General features: G+C 38.0%; 1 protein-coding gene across 4 annotated transcripts in view; it reads left to right on the top strand.

Moving 5' to 3' along the window:
- Window positions 1-637: 637 nt before the first annotated feature.
- The window catches only part of MAPKAPK3 (MAPK activated protein kinase 3), a 66,819-nt gene continuing 51,656 nt past the window's right edge, over window positions 638-15,800 (top strand). Inside the window, exons 1-3 of one of the 4 annotated variants that reach the window (XM_014069150.2) lie at window positions 638-835; window positions 2,657-2,819; window positions 3,247-3,539. In XM_014069150.2, coding sequence (XP_013924625.2) covers window positions 3,315-3,539 — 225 coding nt within the window. In that variant the 5' untranslated portion in view covers window positions 638-835; window positions 2,657-2,819; window positions 3,247-3,314. Of the gene's footprint in view, window positions 836-2,656; window positions 2,820-3,184; window positions 3,540-15,800 lie in introns of all 4 variants that reach the window. The other 3 variants (XM_014069142.2, XM_087709238.1, XM_014069174.2) reach the window with 3 other exon arrangements.

The raw sequence follows: 15,800 nt of genomic DNA, 5'->3' as shown, positions 1-15,800 counted from the left end.
GAATATATTACTAATATTCAAAGACATTTCAACTGTCTCATTATCGTCGAAGGGCCCTATATATAGAGATGCTTCGTTGTTCTCCGGGGGGGGGGGCTCCGGCGAAAGACGGCGGCTCCCAGCCTCCCCACCACCCCTACCCCAGGGCTCCCTTTGTTCTCAGTACAAGCTTCACTGTCTGGGAAGAGAGACCGATGAGCACGAAAAGACAGGCCAGGGCGTTTCAGAGAGACAGCAAGGTGTTTCGGACGGGACGTCATCGCAAAACATAGACGACCTAATGTTACCCCACTGCTAACACCCACCCCAGATAGGCGAGATTACGCCTTTCACTATAGTCATCCGTAACTATTGAGGGCCGCTGCTCGCCCTTCGCTTCAGCAGCTTTGGCCCGCCCCGCCTTTCTCTCCCAGTTCCTTTTAGCTTCGGACGGCAATACAAGTTTGTGAAGTGCCAGCTGGACGGGGCAGGCGGAGAAGCACCCCCCCCCACTCCCCCCCCCCCCACTGCTGCTGGCCGCGGAGTGAATAGGTACCAAGCAACTCCCGCCCGGGTAGCCAGGTGCCCCGGAGCACGTGCTCTCCCGCCTACAATGCCCCGCCCTCCATGTTGGCAATTGTCTATGGCGGGACCGGGTTGGGCCGGCTGGGGCGGAGAGTCACATGAGCGGCTGCCTGAGCTCGTCCTGCTCGGTTGGCGAAGAGCTTTGGCTGGGCCTGGCGGGGGCGAGGCTTCCCATGGCCGCCAATTCCTCCCTCCTCCCCCACCGGCTAGCCACAGGTTTGAGGGAGTAGCGGCGGAGCGACCACCTGTGAGGAGCATGCGCGCCACGAAGGTAACCTCCCTCGTTGAAGCTTCCGCGGCTCTGTGGGGGGGGGGGTTCCTAACCCCCCCACCCCACCCCCGAACGTTGCTGCCATGAGGAATTGTACACGAATGGATGGGTCGTTCTGGGTTGTGTGAGAGGTTTGTGTGTTAGCCTCTAGCCAACCGTGAAGCAGGGCAGCCCCTCTCTTCTGGAATATTTCGCCTCTTTGGCCAGTTCAGAGTTAGACCAAGAGTTGCCCAGAAGGGAAGACTCAACTAAGTACCCATTATAAGAAAATGGCCTTGAGTGGAGGGGAACACCCCTCATTTTCTGCATCCGTGTCAGAGAGATGATGGTCCAAGTGGGGCAAATGTTAGCTGTAAATTTCCGCCTCTTCATTTGCTTTCCAGAAAGGATGGGGTCACAGGTGCTGTAGAAGATCAAGTAGACTGACCTGTTGGATGTCTTTCTTTCCTTAAAGAGAAGATATGCTGCCTTAGATGAGGAAGCAACTGCTGTAAAGTATTTTTCTTTGAAAAAAGATTTTTTTTTCTTTGAAAAATACACTGTCTCCGTTGTTTGGCCAATCCAGGTAGCTGGCTCTTGTTTTTGGATTTTAAAATTTCATGAGCACCCTTAATATATAAATGGGAACTATCTTTTACCCTAAAAGCTTGTTCTGACCATGAAATCACATCTTGGGTTAATGGCAAATATGAATAGGCAGACTCATGGCAGAAAGGGACTCTTGAATTGTCTTACCAAATACAGTCAGTCCTCAAATTAGGATCATTTGTTTAATAACTTCAAAGTTATGATTGCACTGAAAAAAGTAATTTACATCTGATCCTGCACTTTGACTGTCACAATGTCACTGTAGTCACATGATCAAAATTTGGGCTCTTGCCAATATGTATTTACAATGGCGGCAGTGTTCCCAGGATGCTTTCCCAGAAAGCAAAGTCAATGGGGCAAGCTGAATTTGCTTAATAACTATGGCAAAAAGGACATAAAATTGGATGCAAGTCACTTTTAATGATTGTCTTGTTTAGCCATGGAAATTCCAGTCCCAATTGTATTTGTAAGTCAAGAACAACCTGTATTATCAAGATACAGCCCTGCAATTTAGTTGTGCAGAAGACACGAGTTGTCAAATTAAAAGGAAAGATATGGGTCAAATAAGGTTTGTGGGGGTGTATCCATGAATTGTGATACGGTAAGTCTTTCTTTGCCTTTGTTGTGGTTTATAATGCTTGTAATTCACAGGAGGCCTTTTCAACATTATTGAAGTAATTTTGAGCTGCATTTAGCACCAATGTGGGGAATTGAGCAGGAATGTCTTAAAATTTTATTTGCTAGGATTTTTAATTTGGAATCACACTGATTGGAACCTCATTGTATTGTTACCAATTGTAATTTTGTTTTTATGAAAAATTACCACTTTAGCTGCTAATCATATGCTTCCAAGTGATCAGTATTATATACACCTTGTCTTTATTTGCTAGTTACTCAGCAGCTTAAAAAAATAGCCTATCAATATACAGCTATTATACAAGATGTTAAATACAGTGATTTATTTCATTAATTAAATTCTTGCAAACACTGGAAGCAATTTCATTTGTGAGGGCTTTCCTTATGGGGATGATTTACCAGTTCTTAGTACAGGGCTACGTAATTATTCCTACTTAGGTGAACTGAATATTGCTTAAATGAACCTTCTTACAAATGTTAAAAGTTGTATTTTTATTTTAAAAAATAAGAAAATATGATTTTAAGTGATCAGTGCTTTTTTTAGTTTTCAATCCAGGACTGCTATTTTGTCACAATGTCAGAAATTCTTTGTTACAGCATTTCTTACAATAACTATACAACAAACTCTTTGGCTTAAAAACAAGAAGATGCTTAGTCCATGGAGACATGAATGTAGTCCCTATTTACACCTTATGAAACCAAATGTGTGCTTTCTTGGGATCACACAACAGGGGACAGTCACCGAATCCGGAGAAAAGATGTAGGTACTTTAAAGAGTGCAGATAGGTGTTATGTTCATTCAACTTCCAGGCTCCAAAGCACCTTTTTGTCTTCACACCTAAAGAACAACCCAGTTTCTTACATGGGACAGAATATTTGACAGTGCTTCTTAGTGTGTTAAATTGCTTAATGTTATATGACTTTTTGAGTCACAAGCACCTTTTCCTATGAAAATATGATAGTGATCAGTAAATATTAATGCTGCATTCCTGGTATATCACAAGTTTATTGAGTGAATTATGTTCCTTACCATGTTATAAATTCTGTGCCATAGCATAAAATCAAGAAAGAAAGTGTAATAAATAGTCCAATCTGTGCCTTACAATTAACATTTCTTTTTTAAAGGAGGATGTTCTGTGAAATCCTAGGAAATGTATCTAGTCTCTTTGAAATGTTTGCTTCAACAGCCTAATGGAAGAGTCTTTCTGAAGATTGGGACAGCAGATTTTTTTTAAATTTTGAGCTTCTACCTGCTATGGAACAAAGTGAGAATCAACAAGGATCCTCATCAGAGATTCAAGATGAAAGCAAAAACAACACAAGACTTTTGCCTAGCCTGGCTGCTGCTGTCAAAGGGGAAATAAAGAAATACGCAGTTACAGATGACTATAAAATCTCTAAACGGGTTTTGGGCCTTGGTATTAATGGGAAAGTATTGGAATGTTTTCACAAAGTGACAGGACGGAAGTGTGCTTTAAAGGTATGTAGCAGATGATTCATGGTGATTTAGCTGTTAATTTTCCTTATTTGATGTCTAAGCTAAAAGCAATTGTTGAGGCCTAGGTAATAAAGTATTCATATTAGAAATTCTAAATTGCCTTTCCCAGCCTTGTACTCTCCAGAGGTGTTTGAATTCACAACCAGCAGCCATAATTCATAGCCAGCAGAGTCAAAGGTTACTTTAGCAAAACCAACCAAATGTTCAGATTCCAGGATTCCTTCAGATCAGCATCTTTTTTAAAAATTTAGAACTGAGCCCAGAGATAATTTTGTTTATACACACTAAAACAAATGCTGTTGCTTGCTTTTTTCTGTGATAATTAAATGCCAGTAATTTCTTGTGGAGGAATTAATTTTGGAAATCTGTATATTAAATTAGCTCATGTTAAGAAATAGAAAATGATTGAAATTGCTTTTAGAGAAGCAAAATAAAAAATGTAAGTTTTTTAAAATACCTATAACATTTGTTTGGAATAAGATTTGGTTGTGGTTATTAAATAATTTCTGGTATTTTGGTTAGAATACTTACATTCATATTGAGAGACTAAATATTGTGCTGCATTATATATGGACAACTGACACTGAAGTCAAAATAGGACCATGATTAATAACTCAGCTAGATCCTTCGTGATAGTTAAGAATAATGAGAGTGAAATCTGAGAATGTGTACATTACACTTTTATGAAACTTAATTATAAATAAAATGGCCCTCAGCTGTTAAGTATATGCAAACATAAGTTACAGTTATAACTGTACTGAAGTATAAAGCAGGATGAATAGAGTGGGAATGCAGATTTACATGTTCTCTTATAAGTAACCCTATTTGAAGTTTAAGGCTTTGGAGAAAATTGGATAAAGCAAGTCATGAAGAGATGTAACTTATTACATGTTGCCCTTTATGACCAACTGTGTATCTAGTAAACCAGTATGTATCATGAATTCCTTTTCTTACTGTATTACTCAATCTTAGTAATCTCCAGTATTTGAGTTTATTTGCCTAATGATAGAACTGTGAGGCAGGTTCTATTGATGTATTCCCTATCACACTCCTGAAGTGTTTCCCTGATTGAACTATGAGAGATTGTGTTGATACCGGTTCACACTATCCTGACTGTAGGTAGGATTTTAAAATTTGCACTGTATCTTACCTTGGGAGGTTTAGGAGCCAGATTTCATTCATGTCAAGCATCAGTGCGTCAGTGAATATCTGACTATTTGTGGCAGGTTATACATTCTATACTTATAGTTGTCATTTAGCATATAGGCGTCTTTAGGAAGGTTCAAAAGTATGGGTAGACTAGTTTTAACAATAGTAATTGGGACAGGATTTTTTTTGTTGCTAAGTGATGTACTCATAAAGTTCTATATGACATGACCACATGGCTTAGCAGTATCAGTTCTGTTGGTTCCCAGTTCCCATTGTTAATCAAGGACCTCATGTGATCTTCTGATTTCCTGCTAGCTTCCTCATTGAATTTGCTTGTGGGAAGGCCGAAGGAAAGCTTGCAAATCAGGTTGCATGACCAAAAGCTTGATTAATTGATGAATGCCAGATTGTATTATGACGGCTAAAACTTTGAGGACTAGTTGTAATTACTATTTTTTAAATGTCATTGCAAGTTTGAACAGTTAATGAACGAGTGGCTGTTAATTGAGGACCACTTGTACTTAACATTATCATCAACTGATCACCATCAAATACGATCTCTTAGGTTCATGTGGATTGAAATGTCTGTAATAGTAGGGAAATGTTACATTCACAAATGAATCGTGAATTAAAACTAGCAATCTTATCTCAATCTTCAAACCTGATTGATCTGTGAAAAAAAGAAATTGGTGGTTATGATATATTGATTGGGATCTTGAGCTGAATTTTCTTAAATTTCCAGTAAGTTTTGGGTGGTGACACATCTTAATAAATTGTGAAGTAACAATAGAGGAATTCACCTTTGCAAATATCAGTTAGAGCCATTTTAAGATCTTTACTATATAAGGGCACTAAAGAAAATTCTATAATTTTATTGTTTTTATTTGGTAAAGGGAACTTTGCACACTTGAGGGCTGGATAGAAAGGAAAACTTCCTGAACTCTAATATTTTAGGTTTGCCAAATACTTTATAAGAAAAGTCTTTATTATCAGCTTTGATTTAATTTTTTTCTTACAGTAAAACTAATAACAGATGACTGAAGTACCACTTTGCATAATTTAGATGGATGAATTTAATTTGTATTATTTGAAAGTAAAGATAAGATGGAAGTGTGGAAAGAGGCCAGCTACGAGTTCATTTGGTTGATGTCTACCATTACTTAGAAAAGCTGCTAATTGGAGATTATTTATAAATTGTTACTAAAATATTCGGAAACTGAACAAGTTAAACATTGTATGCAACAGTGGGAATTCCAGTGGAAGAAAAATATTAAAATTTATGGTGATATTAAATTCAGAACTTCTTTTTCCATTGATAGAATTAATAGTTATTGGTATAATTGCACCTGTGTTGATTGCCAAACTAGATAATTATGTTTTAAAAGATATTGCAATAATCAAGCTGGTTTATTTTTTTAAAAAGTGATGCTGAATTAAATTTAGCTTATAAGGCAGTTATAGGCTATACTTCTGCACATGGACTTTTAAAGTTTGAAGTTGTTCTATTGATATCTCTGAATGGGATAGAATACCCCCAAGTAGAATCGATACATATTCTGGGAGTCAAAATCTATTGTCTGTACCAGTTGCATCTTGTTTGTAGATCAAACTTTTTCTGCCAAAAATTTCTTTTTTTATAATAAGTTTCAGCGTCATACAATAAAATGCAAATTAAGAGCCAAGGTGGCGCAGTGGTTAAATGCAGCACTGCAGGCTACTGCTAGATCAGCAGTTCAGCGGTTCAAATCCCACCGGCTCAGGGTTGACTCAGCCTTCCATCCTTCCGAGGTGGGTAAAATGAGGACCCAGATTGTTGGGGGCAATATGCTGACTCTCTGTAAACCGCTTAGAGAGGGCTGAAAGCCCTATGAAGCGGTATATAAGTCTACTGCTATTGCTATTGCTATTGCTATAATAGAAAAGGAATGACAAAACAATGAATGTGGATTGCAGTATAATTGCAGCCACTTCCTCTGGTCCTATAGAAATAAATTGAACAGGCTGAATCGCTAAATATTTTGGTCAATTTTGGTTATCCTGTTTATGAAGCATAGTTGTTGCTGAAAGGAGAGTAACTTTATACAGCATCTCAGATGTACACCATTGCAGCTTTATAGGCTATACTTCACCTTGAAGCATGGTAGAATGGAATCAACAACAGCACCAGGTGGTAATGTGAACAATTGCATTCTATATATTTGCAATACAGAAAAGCTATTGGTTCTAATCTACTTACGTTAATTTGTTCATAAATTTTATAGAACTTAATTGGATACATTAATCACACGATAGTATCTTAAGCCATCTTTATTTCAGTAGACTTAGATAAGGGCCATCGCTGTACAAGCCACCGTTGTATAATACTCTTTTCTAATTAGAACATAGATTCTTTTTATTAATTCATAGAAAAATTGTTAGTACATAAAACGTTAAGAATTTACACAATGGATAATGTAAAAAGAAGACAATGGAGATCTAAATTGTTATAATATAAACATTACAAAACAGACTGTAGGCTTAACTTCCATTTCTAGATTTTAAACAAAGTTAAAATGGGAAAGGTCAGAGGCAGGACTACAATTATGTAAAATTGAAGTGAACTTTATATATTATCTTAACTGTAACAGATCTACCAACAGCCACATTTAGGATATATACTGTTTTTATTGTTTCTGTCTATATTTACTTTTCAGCACATTTTCCTCTATGCATCATGTATTTATGTTACCTGATGATTAAGTTACTTGATATTGTTTGTTAATTACTGTTCAACAAAAAGTAAAGAAAAAAACAACAATTATGATAGCAATTACTAGAATTCTTACACCAGAAATTTTCACATTTGTGAAAAATTTCACATTTTCACTTTTATCTTTATATCAATTAATTGCACAAGTCAACCACAAATATAAGTAATATACTTTCTCAGTTACATTTTCTGCTAGACAATCGTCTCTGTCCTGGAGCCTCGATGTTTACACTCGATATCCAGTTATTTTGACCCCAACTATCTATAAGTTATATGTTGTCCAGCTTTGAAACCTTACATTCTTTTCTTTAAAAGCAGACTCAGCAAAATCTCCTCTGGTAGCCGTTCTGTGTCATCAAAAAATGAACATAAATAATAGCGATTGCAATTATTGAGGAAACACTCAAGAAATCAAGAAGAGTAAAATTGTTGAAGTGAATGGGGTACATTTCATTCCTAAAGGTTCAAACACAGAAAGAGTCAAGCAAAAACCGACTGGGTATTTAATCCTGGTTGTATATAGAGGCAATTGATGCTGAAAAAAATCAAGGAACCAACTAGGAATGACAGTTCCCCTTTCAGCTTGAGAGTTTTGTTTTTAAAAAGCCAAGGTATAATCTTTATTTTGTCTTTAGTCTAATCTCTGGTATGAAGAGTAAGCCTTCTCTTCCCTGTAGACTAGCTGAAAGCCAAGTAAGAAAAGAAACCCCATTCCTTAGAAATCATCCAAAAAGGTGGCAGTTTTTATACTACCTATTAGAATAAATGAAACTAAACTCATGTTGCATGTTATTGTATTTTATTGCCAATGATCAGGGTTCTTGTGGCTTTGTTTTAATTTTTTTTCTTGATCTCAGTCTCTTTGTGTGATGAGATCTTAAAAAAGCAATTGAATAGTCTTCCCAAAAGCAAGTATTCATCTCGTCTCCTTTTCCCCCTTTCTCTTTTAGTGCGCTACAACTTTCTTCTAGTTTTTTTTAACCTTGATATATATGTTTATAATAAAGACTTGAATTCTTAAGTGGTATTCATTCTGAAGAAAAGAATCAGCCTCTAGTGCGTAGTTTCACATTTAGGGAACTTCTAAAGGAAAGTCACACGTGCCTCTTCCTGAACAAACTGGGGCAGACAGCATTTATTTGGAGAAAAGCAGCTAATACTGTGTGGGGAAATAGAAGCATTTCTGTAGTATTGTTGTGGCTGGAGTATTCCGATACATAACTCTAGTGTCCGGTGGAGTAAATTGAAATACCTTATTCATTCTGTGATTCCCATTACAGTTGCTTTAATTTATTTTGGGGCATTACAAATATAGGATTTGGAGGGAAATATTTATACAGGTGGTCCTCTTTTAACAACCAGTTCTTAAAGTTGTGGCCATTGCAGCACTCCCATGGTCATGTGATTGTGATCTGGCAACCAGCCAGATTTCCAGTCTTCGCAGCATCATAGTCATCATGATTTGAAATCTCCCCTGCAAGCAAAGTCAGTGGGGAAGCCAACAAGAGATCAGAAGTTACAATCACAGGAGGTCCTCATTTAATGACCTGCCTAGTCCTTTCTTAATGATGGTAACTGGGGGATTTCTGGAACAGCCATTGTTAAGTAGCATGGCCATGTGATTTACTGCTTTCTACTGCATTGCTTAGTGATGGATATTCTGGTTCCAATTACTATTGTTAAGTGAGGACTACTTGTAAAAAATTGTGACACTCTGCATAACTGTTCTCTTAAGATTCTCTTAAGTGTTCCTGTTATCTCAGGTGACCTCTTTTTTGAGAAAACTGAGTTATAACAGAGTTCCAGCATCATCCAGTTTTCCCCACCCAAGCTTTTGTGTTCTTGATAGATGATGTTTTACCAAAAAAAAATTGTCTACTATGTGAACAAAATTAAAGCAGTCTGGACCTGGACAGATGACACAAGGGAAAGTTATAGTTAAGTTTGTGATTTTAAGATTCTTCAAAAAGCTTTCAGGAAGACTTATTCACAGAGCCATATGTTACTCATTCAAACTGCTAGTAACTGGAAAGTCCCTGTCATGTCCAATAATTCCTATTAATGGAATTACTCAACATTTTGGCTAATCACTTTTGTCTGGAAATGTGAACATGGTATCTCTAAAAACAATGTAGGAGTTTCAATAGTTGCTTTAGTTATTTTCTCAAAGTGTTTAAGTTGCTATGCTAAATATAATAAATTAAACTATTTATTATGCCCTTCTTAGAAATGGTGTTAACCTATTTCCATGCAGTTGAAATGCCATATGCATTGCTGCCATATTTTAGAAAATTAAAACTGGGTATTTGGTTTTAAGACAGATTATTTGAGAGGCAATGCTTCCAATGGAAAGAATGCTCAGATTAAAAGGGCAGAAAAATAAAAAATGTTAGCTGATGTAATAATATGTTAGGAATCGTTTTTGTTTTTTTAGTTTACTTTTGTTAATTTTTATATCATTTATTTTGTCTGTGAGAATATTAAAGGATTAGAGGTATGTAATATTTTTTATGCATAGAAATTCCCCATCTGTCCCCTCATCCTTTTTTATAACTGGCAAGATATAGTAGGACAGCTGATATTTATAGGATAGTTGATACTGAATAAACTGAATTTAATTTACTGAAAGGGAGAAGCTGGGCATTGAAATAAGATTTTTCGTGTTCATTTTATTCCTTTTTAGTCAACCCAAATAATGTGTTCTATCAAATGGTTGCTTTGGCTTAGTACAAAACATGCTTGTTCACTTAAGCTGAAGTACTAAATTTTCCATTTGCCAAAAGCCATTCTGTTCTAAAGGGTCCCACAACTATCAGCAGTTTTGCTAGAGGATTCGGGAGATTAGTGGCTAGGGAATTAGGGAAAATTAGGTGCCCCAATTTCTTTTCCAATAAAATAGAATCATCATGGATTTTCCATTAATATCAAATAATTTAATCTTTAAATATTCTCGGAGTTAAAAAATGTGGCACAAACAAAATAATGAAATTGGATTAATCCCCAATCAAATTCTTTTCTTCTTTCTTTGAACCTTTTCAATAAACGCCCAATAATGCTTTTAGCATTCTAAAGACATTTTGCCAAAAATGAGTTTTATTTACAAATTTTATGTTTTTCAGAAAAATGATTTTTCTATTATTTTTCTAATACCATACATGTGATGATTAAATAAACATGAAGAAAGCATGTGTATATTCCAAACTATAATTTCGCTCAGGATCAACAATTTTTTAGAACTGATGATGGTAGATTTCTTGAATGCCTGAAGTGTGCTTTAATTTTGTGAGATCAAAACTTGCTCCCTTTCAGAAAGTTAATTTATTGTGAGATAATTACTTCTTGTAACATAAGATACTTTGTTCTGACTAGTTTTATTCTGATGAGCATGTCTTTTCCTGTTAGGTTACCACTGAAATCAAAAGTGAACTTTCAGTTGCTTTACAGTAATACTAAAAATTCCAACAATTTTAATATATAAAGAATGGAGTAAAATCTAATTTAAATAAGGGATCCTTGATACTCTCTAGGTTTGGTTGTTTTCTCGCAGAGGTTTTACTACTCAAACTAGGTAACATCATCAGTGTTAGTAAGGAATGGAGTTTGCTCTCATTTTATATTCTGGTGGCTTGCCCTGTCAACATTGGTGAGAATAGTCTTGGAGAGCTATTTACTGTTAGCTTGTTTGGCAATTCTTTGATTGGGAGATTGTTTGATTCTTGATTGTTAGTCTAATGTTAATCTTGATGTTAATCTCTGCTCATTTGGGTGTCTCTTTGTTTCCTTTTTGGCTTGTTGATTGTCTCTTTTGAATAAACAAGAATATTATTTAGATGAGCACAAATACATTGCAGCAACCTGGAACATTTGAAAAAGGAAAAAGATTATCTGTGCAACATCTTCCAACAAGACATATATCCATGCAACTTCAACAACAAAAATGTTTGCGCACTCAATCCAATATAGAACAATGAATCAAGCTGTGGAAAGGGTAATGTTGCCATGCATCAAAAACATCTCAGCAACTTTTGCATCTCATTTGGAAACCAAGGACCCAGAGTATGGACGAAGAATGGAGAGGCCAATCAAACACAGTAATCCCATGGTCATTGGACCAGGTTTTGGTGCTTTTGGCAAAAGTTGCTCTCATCAAAGAAGAGGATTTTGGACCACTGAACAATGGGACTTTGGACCATTGTGCTTCATTAAGACCAGGGTCAACGCAGCCATCTACCAGGAGATTTTGGAGCACTTCATGCTTCCTTCCACAGACGAGCTTTATGGGGATGCTGACTTCATTTTTCAGCTGCCAAAAGCACCAAAACCTGGTTCAATGACCGTGGGATTATTGTGCTTGATTGGCCATCAAACTTGCCTGACCTAAACCCCATAGAGAAACTATGGGGCATTGCCAAGAGAAAGATGAGAGACATGAGACCGAACAATGCAGAAGAGCTGAAGGCCGCTATTGAAGCATCCTGGTCTTCCATAACACCTCAACAGTGCCACAGGCTGATAGCTTCCATGCCACGCCGCATTGAGGCAGTAATTGCTGCAAAAGAGGCCCAAACCAAGTACTGAGTACATATGCATGCTTATACTTTTCAGAGGTTCGATATTGTTCTATGTACAATCCTTGTTTTATTGATTGCATGTAATATTCTAATTTACTGAGATGGTGGATTTGGGGTTTTCATGAGCTGTACGCCATAATCATTACAATTATGACAAATCACAGCTTGAACTATCTTGCTTTGCATGTAATGAGTCTTATCTCATATATTAGTTTCACCTTTTAAGTTGCATTACTGAAATAAATGAACTTTTGCACGATATTCTAATTTTTCAAGTTTCACCTGTATAGTGTAAAAACTGCAATAGCCACTATGAAGAACAAACAGGCAGAGGACTAGCAGAGCACATCCATGAACTCCAACTAGCAGTTTAAAGACACGATGAAAACTCCATAATTTTACAACATGGGTAGACTTAGCCATAAGTTTCAACTGGGAACCATCCTAGACCAAGTCAAGTCTAAAAATGCTAGATAATTCCTGGACAAATCGGCCATCAACAGGCACATAGACATAAGCAACATCTACATGACATCCAAAAGAGATCATCAACATGCCAAAAAGGGAATAAAAAGACCAAAACATGGCCTCACCAGCAATCCACGCTCAAATGAGTAAAGATTAACACCAATATTAGCTTTAGATGAACAACCAAGAAGCAAACAATACTCCAATCAAGGCATTACCAAACAAGTTAACCATAAACCAAACAACGACCAGGACCACTCCCACCAACTTTGACAGGCAAGCCACTAGAACGAAAGCAAATCCCACTTTCTACTAGCATTGATGATATTACCTTGGTTGGGTAATGAAACAAATACCAAGTTCAGAGGGCATCAGAGACCTCATTTCAACATTGAGACACAAATATTCTCTAGTTTAACTATTGAAAAGATTGCAATGTATTTAGAAACACTGACTGGAAATGTGTGCTCTTCAATCTGTTGAAAACTATATCATATGTCATAATTCATATGTCGTTCAATAATATATTGGGAAATACATGTTTATTTTGATGTGTGAAGTAGACTTCAGAAATAAAATTATCTGATAAAGTAATTATGTACATATATTGTAGAAACATAGTCATATATAAAGCAGCTTTTAAGTGTCTCTCTTATAATGATAGGTAAATAGTGTAAAGAACATACCCTGTTTCCTTGAAAATAACACCTTCCCGGATTATAAGACCAATCGGGCTTTTAACCACATGCGCTAAAATAAGCCCTCCCCCCCAAAATAAACTCTCCCTGAAAATATTGCAACATAGCAGCAGCCATGAGGTGACCATGCTCGCCGCCTCCTGCACCTCAAAAATAAGACCTCCCCAAAAATAAGGCCAAGTGCTTACCGTGTTTCCCCGAAAATACAACATGTCCTGATAATAAGGCCAAGACACATTTTTTGGTGGGCAAAAATATAAGCCGTCCCCTGCAAATAAGCCCCCTGGACAACCCCCTACCTCCGGCCAGGCGGAGCACTGCTCACCAACCTAGCAGTATCCTGAAGGTACCAAGCTGTGGGAACTGGAAGGGGAGGCAAAGGTTATCGCGTTGCTTGGCGCCTTTGGGATACACTAGGTTGGTGAGCAGCACTGTACCCAGCTGAAGAGGGGGGGTTGCTGGGCAGCTGCTCTCTTACAAGCGAGCTCCCAAAGAGCCGGGCACAGCCTCATGGGCCAATGGCTGTGTTTTGCTGTTGCAGCAGCGCAACACAGCAGCCATGAAGCAACCATGCTCTCGAGTAGCCACCCGGCAAACCCCCTTTCCAGCCAGGCATAGCGCCATTCACTGACCTAGGGGTATCGCCAAGCTGTGTGAGTGCTTGTTCGCCGCTGCCCAGCTCCCACGGCTTGGCGTCTTTGAAATGCCAGTGAATGGCGCTCTGCACGGCTGGAGAGGAGGGTTATGCGAGCAGCTGTTCCGCTCTTGTTCGCGTGCCTCTCAGCTTCACGATGCCCTGGCCCAGCTCTCCCCGCGGAGCCAGGGCACCTCCACTGCTGCATGGCTTTTTCGGCAGCTTCCAAACTGAGTCTTCCGGCAGTGGCCACTCTGGGTGTACGCTCTATGGTTGTGGGCCAGCTGCCAGCTGAGCATACATCCATAAAGCGTATGCCCAGAGCGACCATTGCCGGAAGACTCAGTTTAGAAGCCGCTGAAAAAGCCATGCTAGGATGGCGGTGGCAGCGGCAGCGGAGTTGCCCTGGCTCTGCAGAGAGAGCTGGGCCAGGGCATCGTGAGGCTGGGAGGCACGTAAGCGAGAGCGGAACAGCTGCTTGTGTAACCCCCTTCTCCAGCCATGCAGAGCGCCATTCACTGGCATTTTGAAGGCACCAAGTCACGGGAGCCAGGTGGTGGCGAACAGGCGCTCACGTGGCTTGGCGATACCCCTAGGTCAGTGAATGGCACTGTGCCCGGCTGGAAAGGGGGTTTGCCGTGTGGCTGCTCGTGAGTGTGGTCGCTTCATGGCTGCTGCGTTGCGCTGCTGAGACAGTGCAACACAGCTGTTCGCCCCTGAGGCTGTGTCAAAGTGCATTAAAATGATCATTTCTGTATCTTCTGTTCTACCTTTATTTTGCTGCTGATGGAGTAAATTCATTTATTTTAAAACACTTTCAAGGGTGTTAATATTTTACTGATGGGGTAAGGCTTACAATGCAGGACAATGTCTACACAGAATTTAAAATTTTGTCTTCTGGACACTATCCTGTATATCTAAAATCACCAATCCAACTTCAATTTTTCCTTTATAATGCACAGCTGGAAATATATCTGGTATTCAAATGTAATTCTGTTTTGCTACTTTCGGATGCTAATATGGAAGCCATTTGGTGAAGTAAAATTGGTTTGGACTGGACGGGGTATTATTTATTTGAGTGCTTGTAAACTGGCTTTTTCAAGAGGTCACTTGAATAGTTTCTTTGGTTATCCTTTTAAATGGTAGTGGTTGTCTTTCTCTTTGGTTTTAAAATGGTAGTTCTTGTTAAAGAACAATCATGTAAGTAAGTGAATAACTCATCAAAATTTGGTAAGTGGAAATGCAGGAATTAGAAAAAGGGGAGAGGAAAGTACAGCATAATCATAATGCATCTTTGTAATACAAGCTGGGTTAGTGCTGCTCCCTTTCTGAGTCATTTCCAAACTGCCAACTATCTGAAACAAGTCTGTCTAGATTTATGACATAAAATCTCATTAAAGATTGCAATATTATTTTATGGCTTGGAGACAATTTTTAAAAGCATTGAGTTACATTTTGTTTGTTGCCTCTGTATACAGTTGTGGTGATTAGTGTTAGGGTCAGGGTTAGGGTTAATCTAAACTCTAATCCTGTTTATTGATACCCCAGTTAGATACTAGTTTAACAAAAAATTCCTGGGTGTAAAAACCACCTTGGTTTTGGAAGGTAGTTTTGTTTGTTGTATTAACTGCAATTTCAGGTGGGGTTGCTAATTTGATTAAAAAGTAAATCTGGAGCTGAGATGGATCTGAGTCTTTCTTTATGCCATTTTATCCATAGGAAGAAATATATAGGCACCTGCAGTTTACCTTTATTTTTCACACAGAGAATATATGAAAAATACAAACTAGTTTAAGCTTATTGCTATACTTATAAGTATAAAATACTGCCGATATTACATAATATAAGCTTTCTTTCAAATGTAAGATGAGATTTTGTGGAAATTTCTCCAGAAGAATTCAATAATATTTCTGAGAATAATGTTTTTGCCATATGAACTTGCCTCAAACTTATTTAAATGCTATAAAAAGGCAA

Source organism: Thamnophis sirtalis, unplaced genomic scaffold (assembly GCF_051295495.1).
Source record: "Thamnophis sirtalis isolate CommonGarterSnake01/CBP01778 unplaced genomic scaffold, rThaSir2_p1.2 scaffold_3, whole genome shotgun sequence".
Lineage (NCBI taxonomy): Eukaryota > Metazoa > Chordata > Lepidosauria > Squamata > Natricidae > Thamnophis > Thamnophis sirtalis.
The sequence above is the reverse complement of the archived record's forward strand: the minus strand, read 5'-3'. Positions and strand labels throughout refer to the sequence as shown.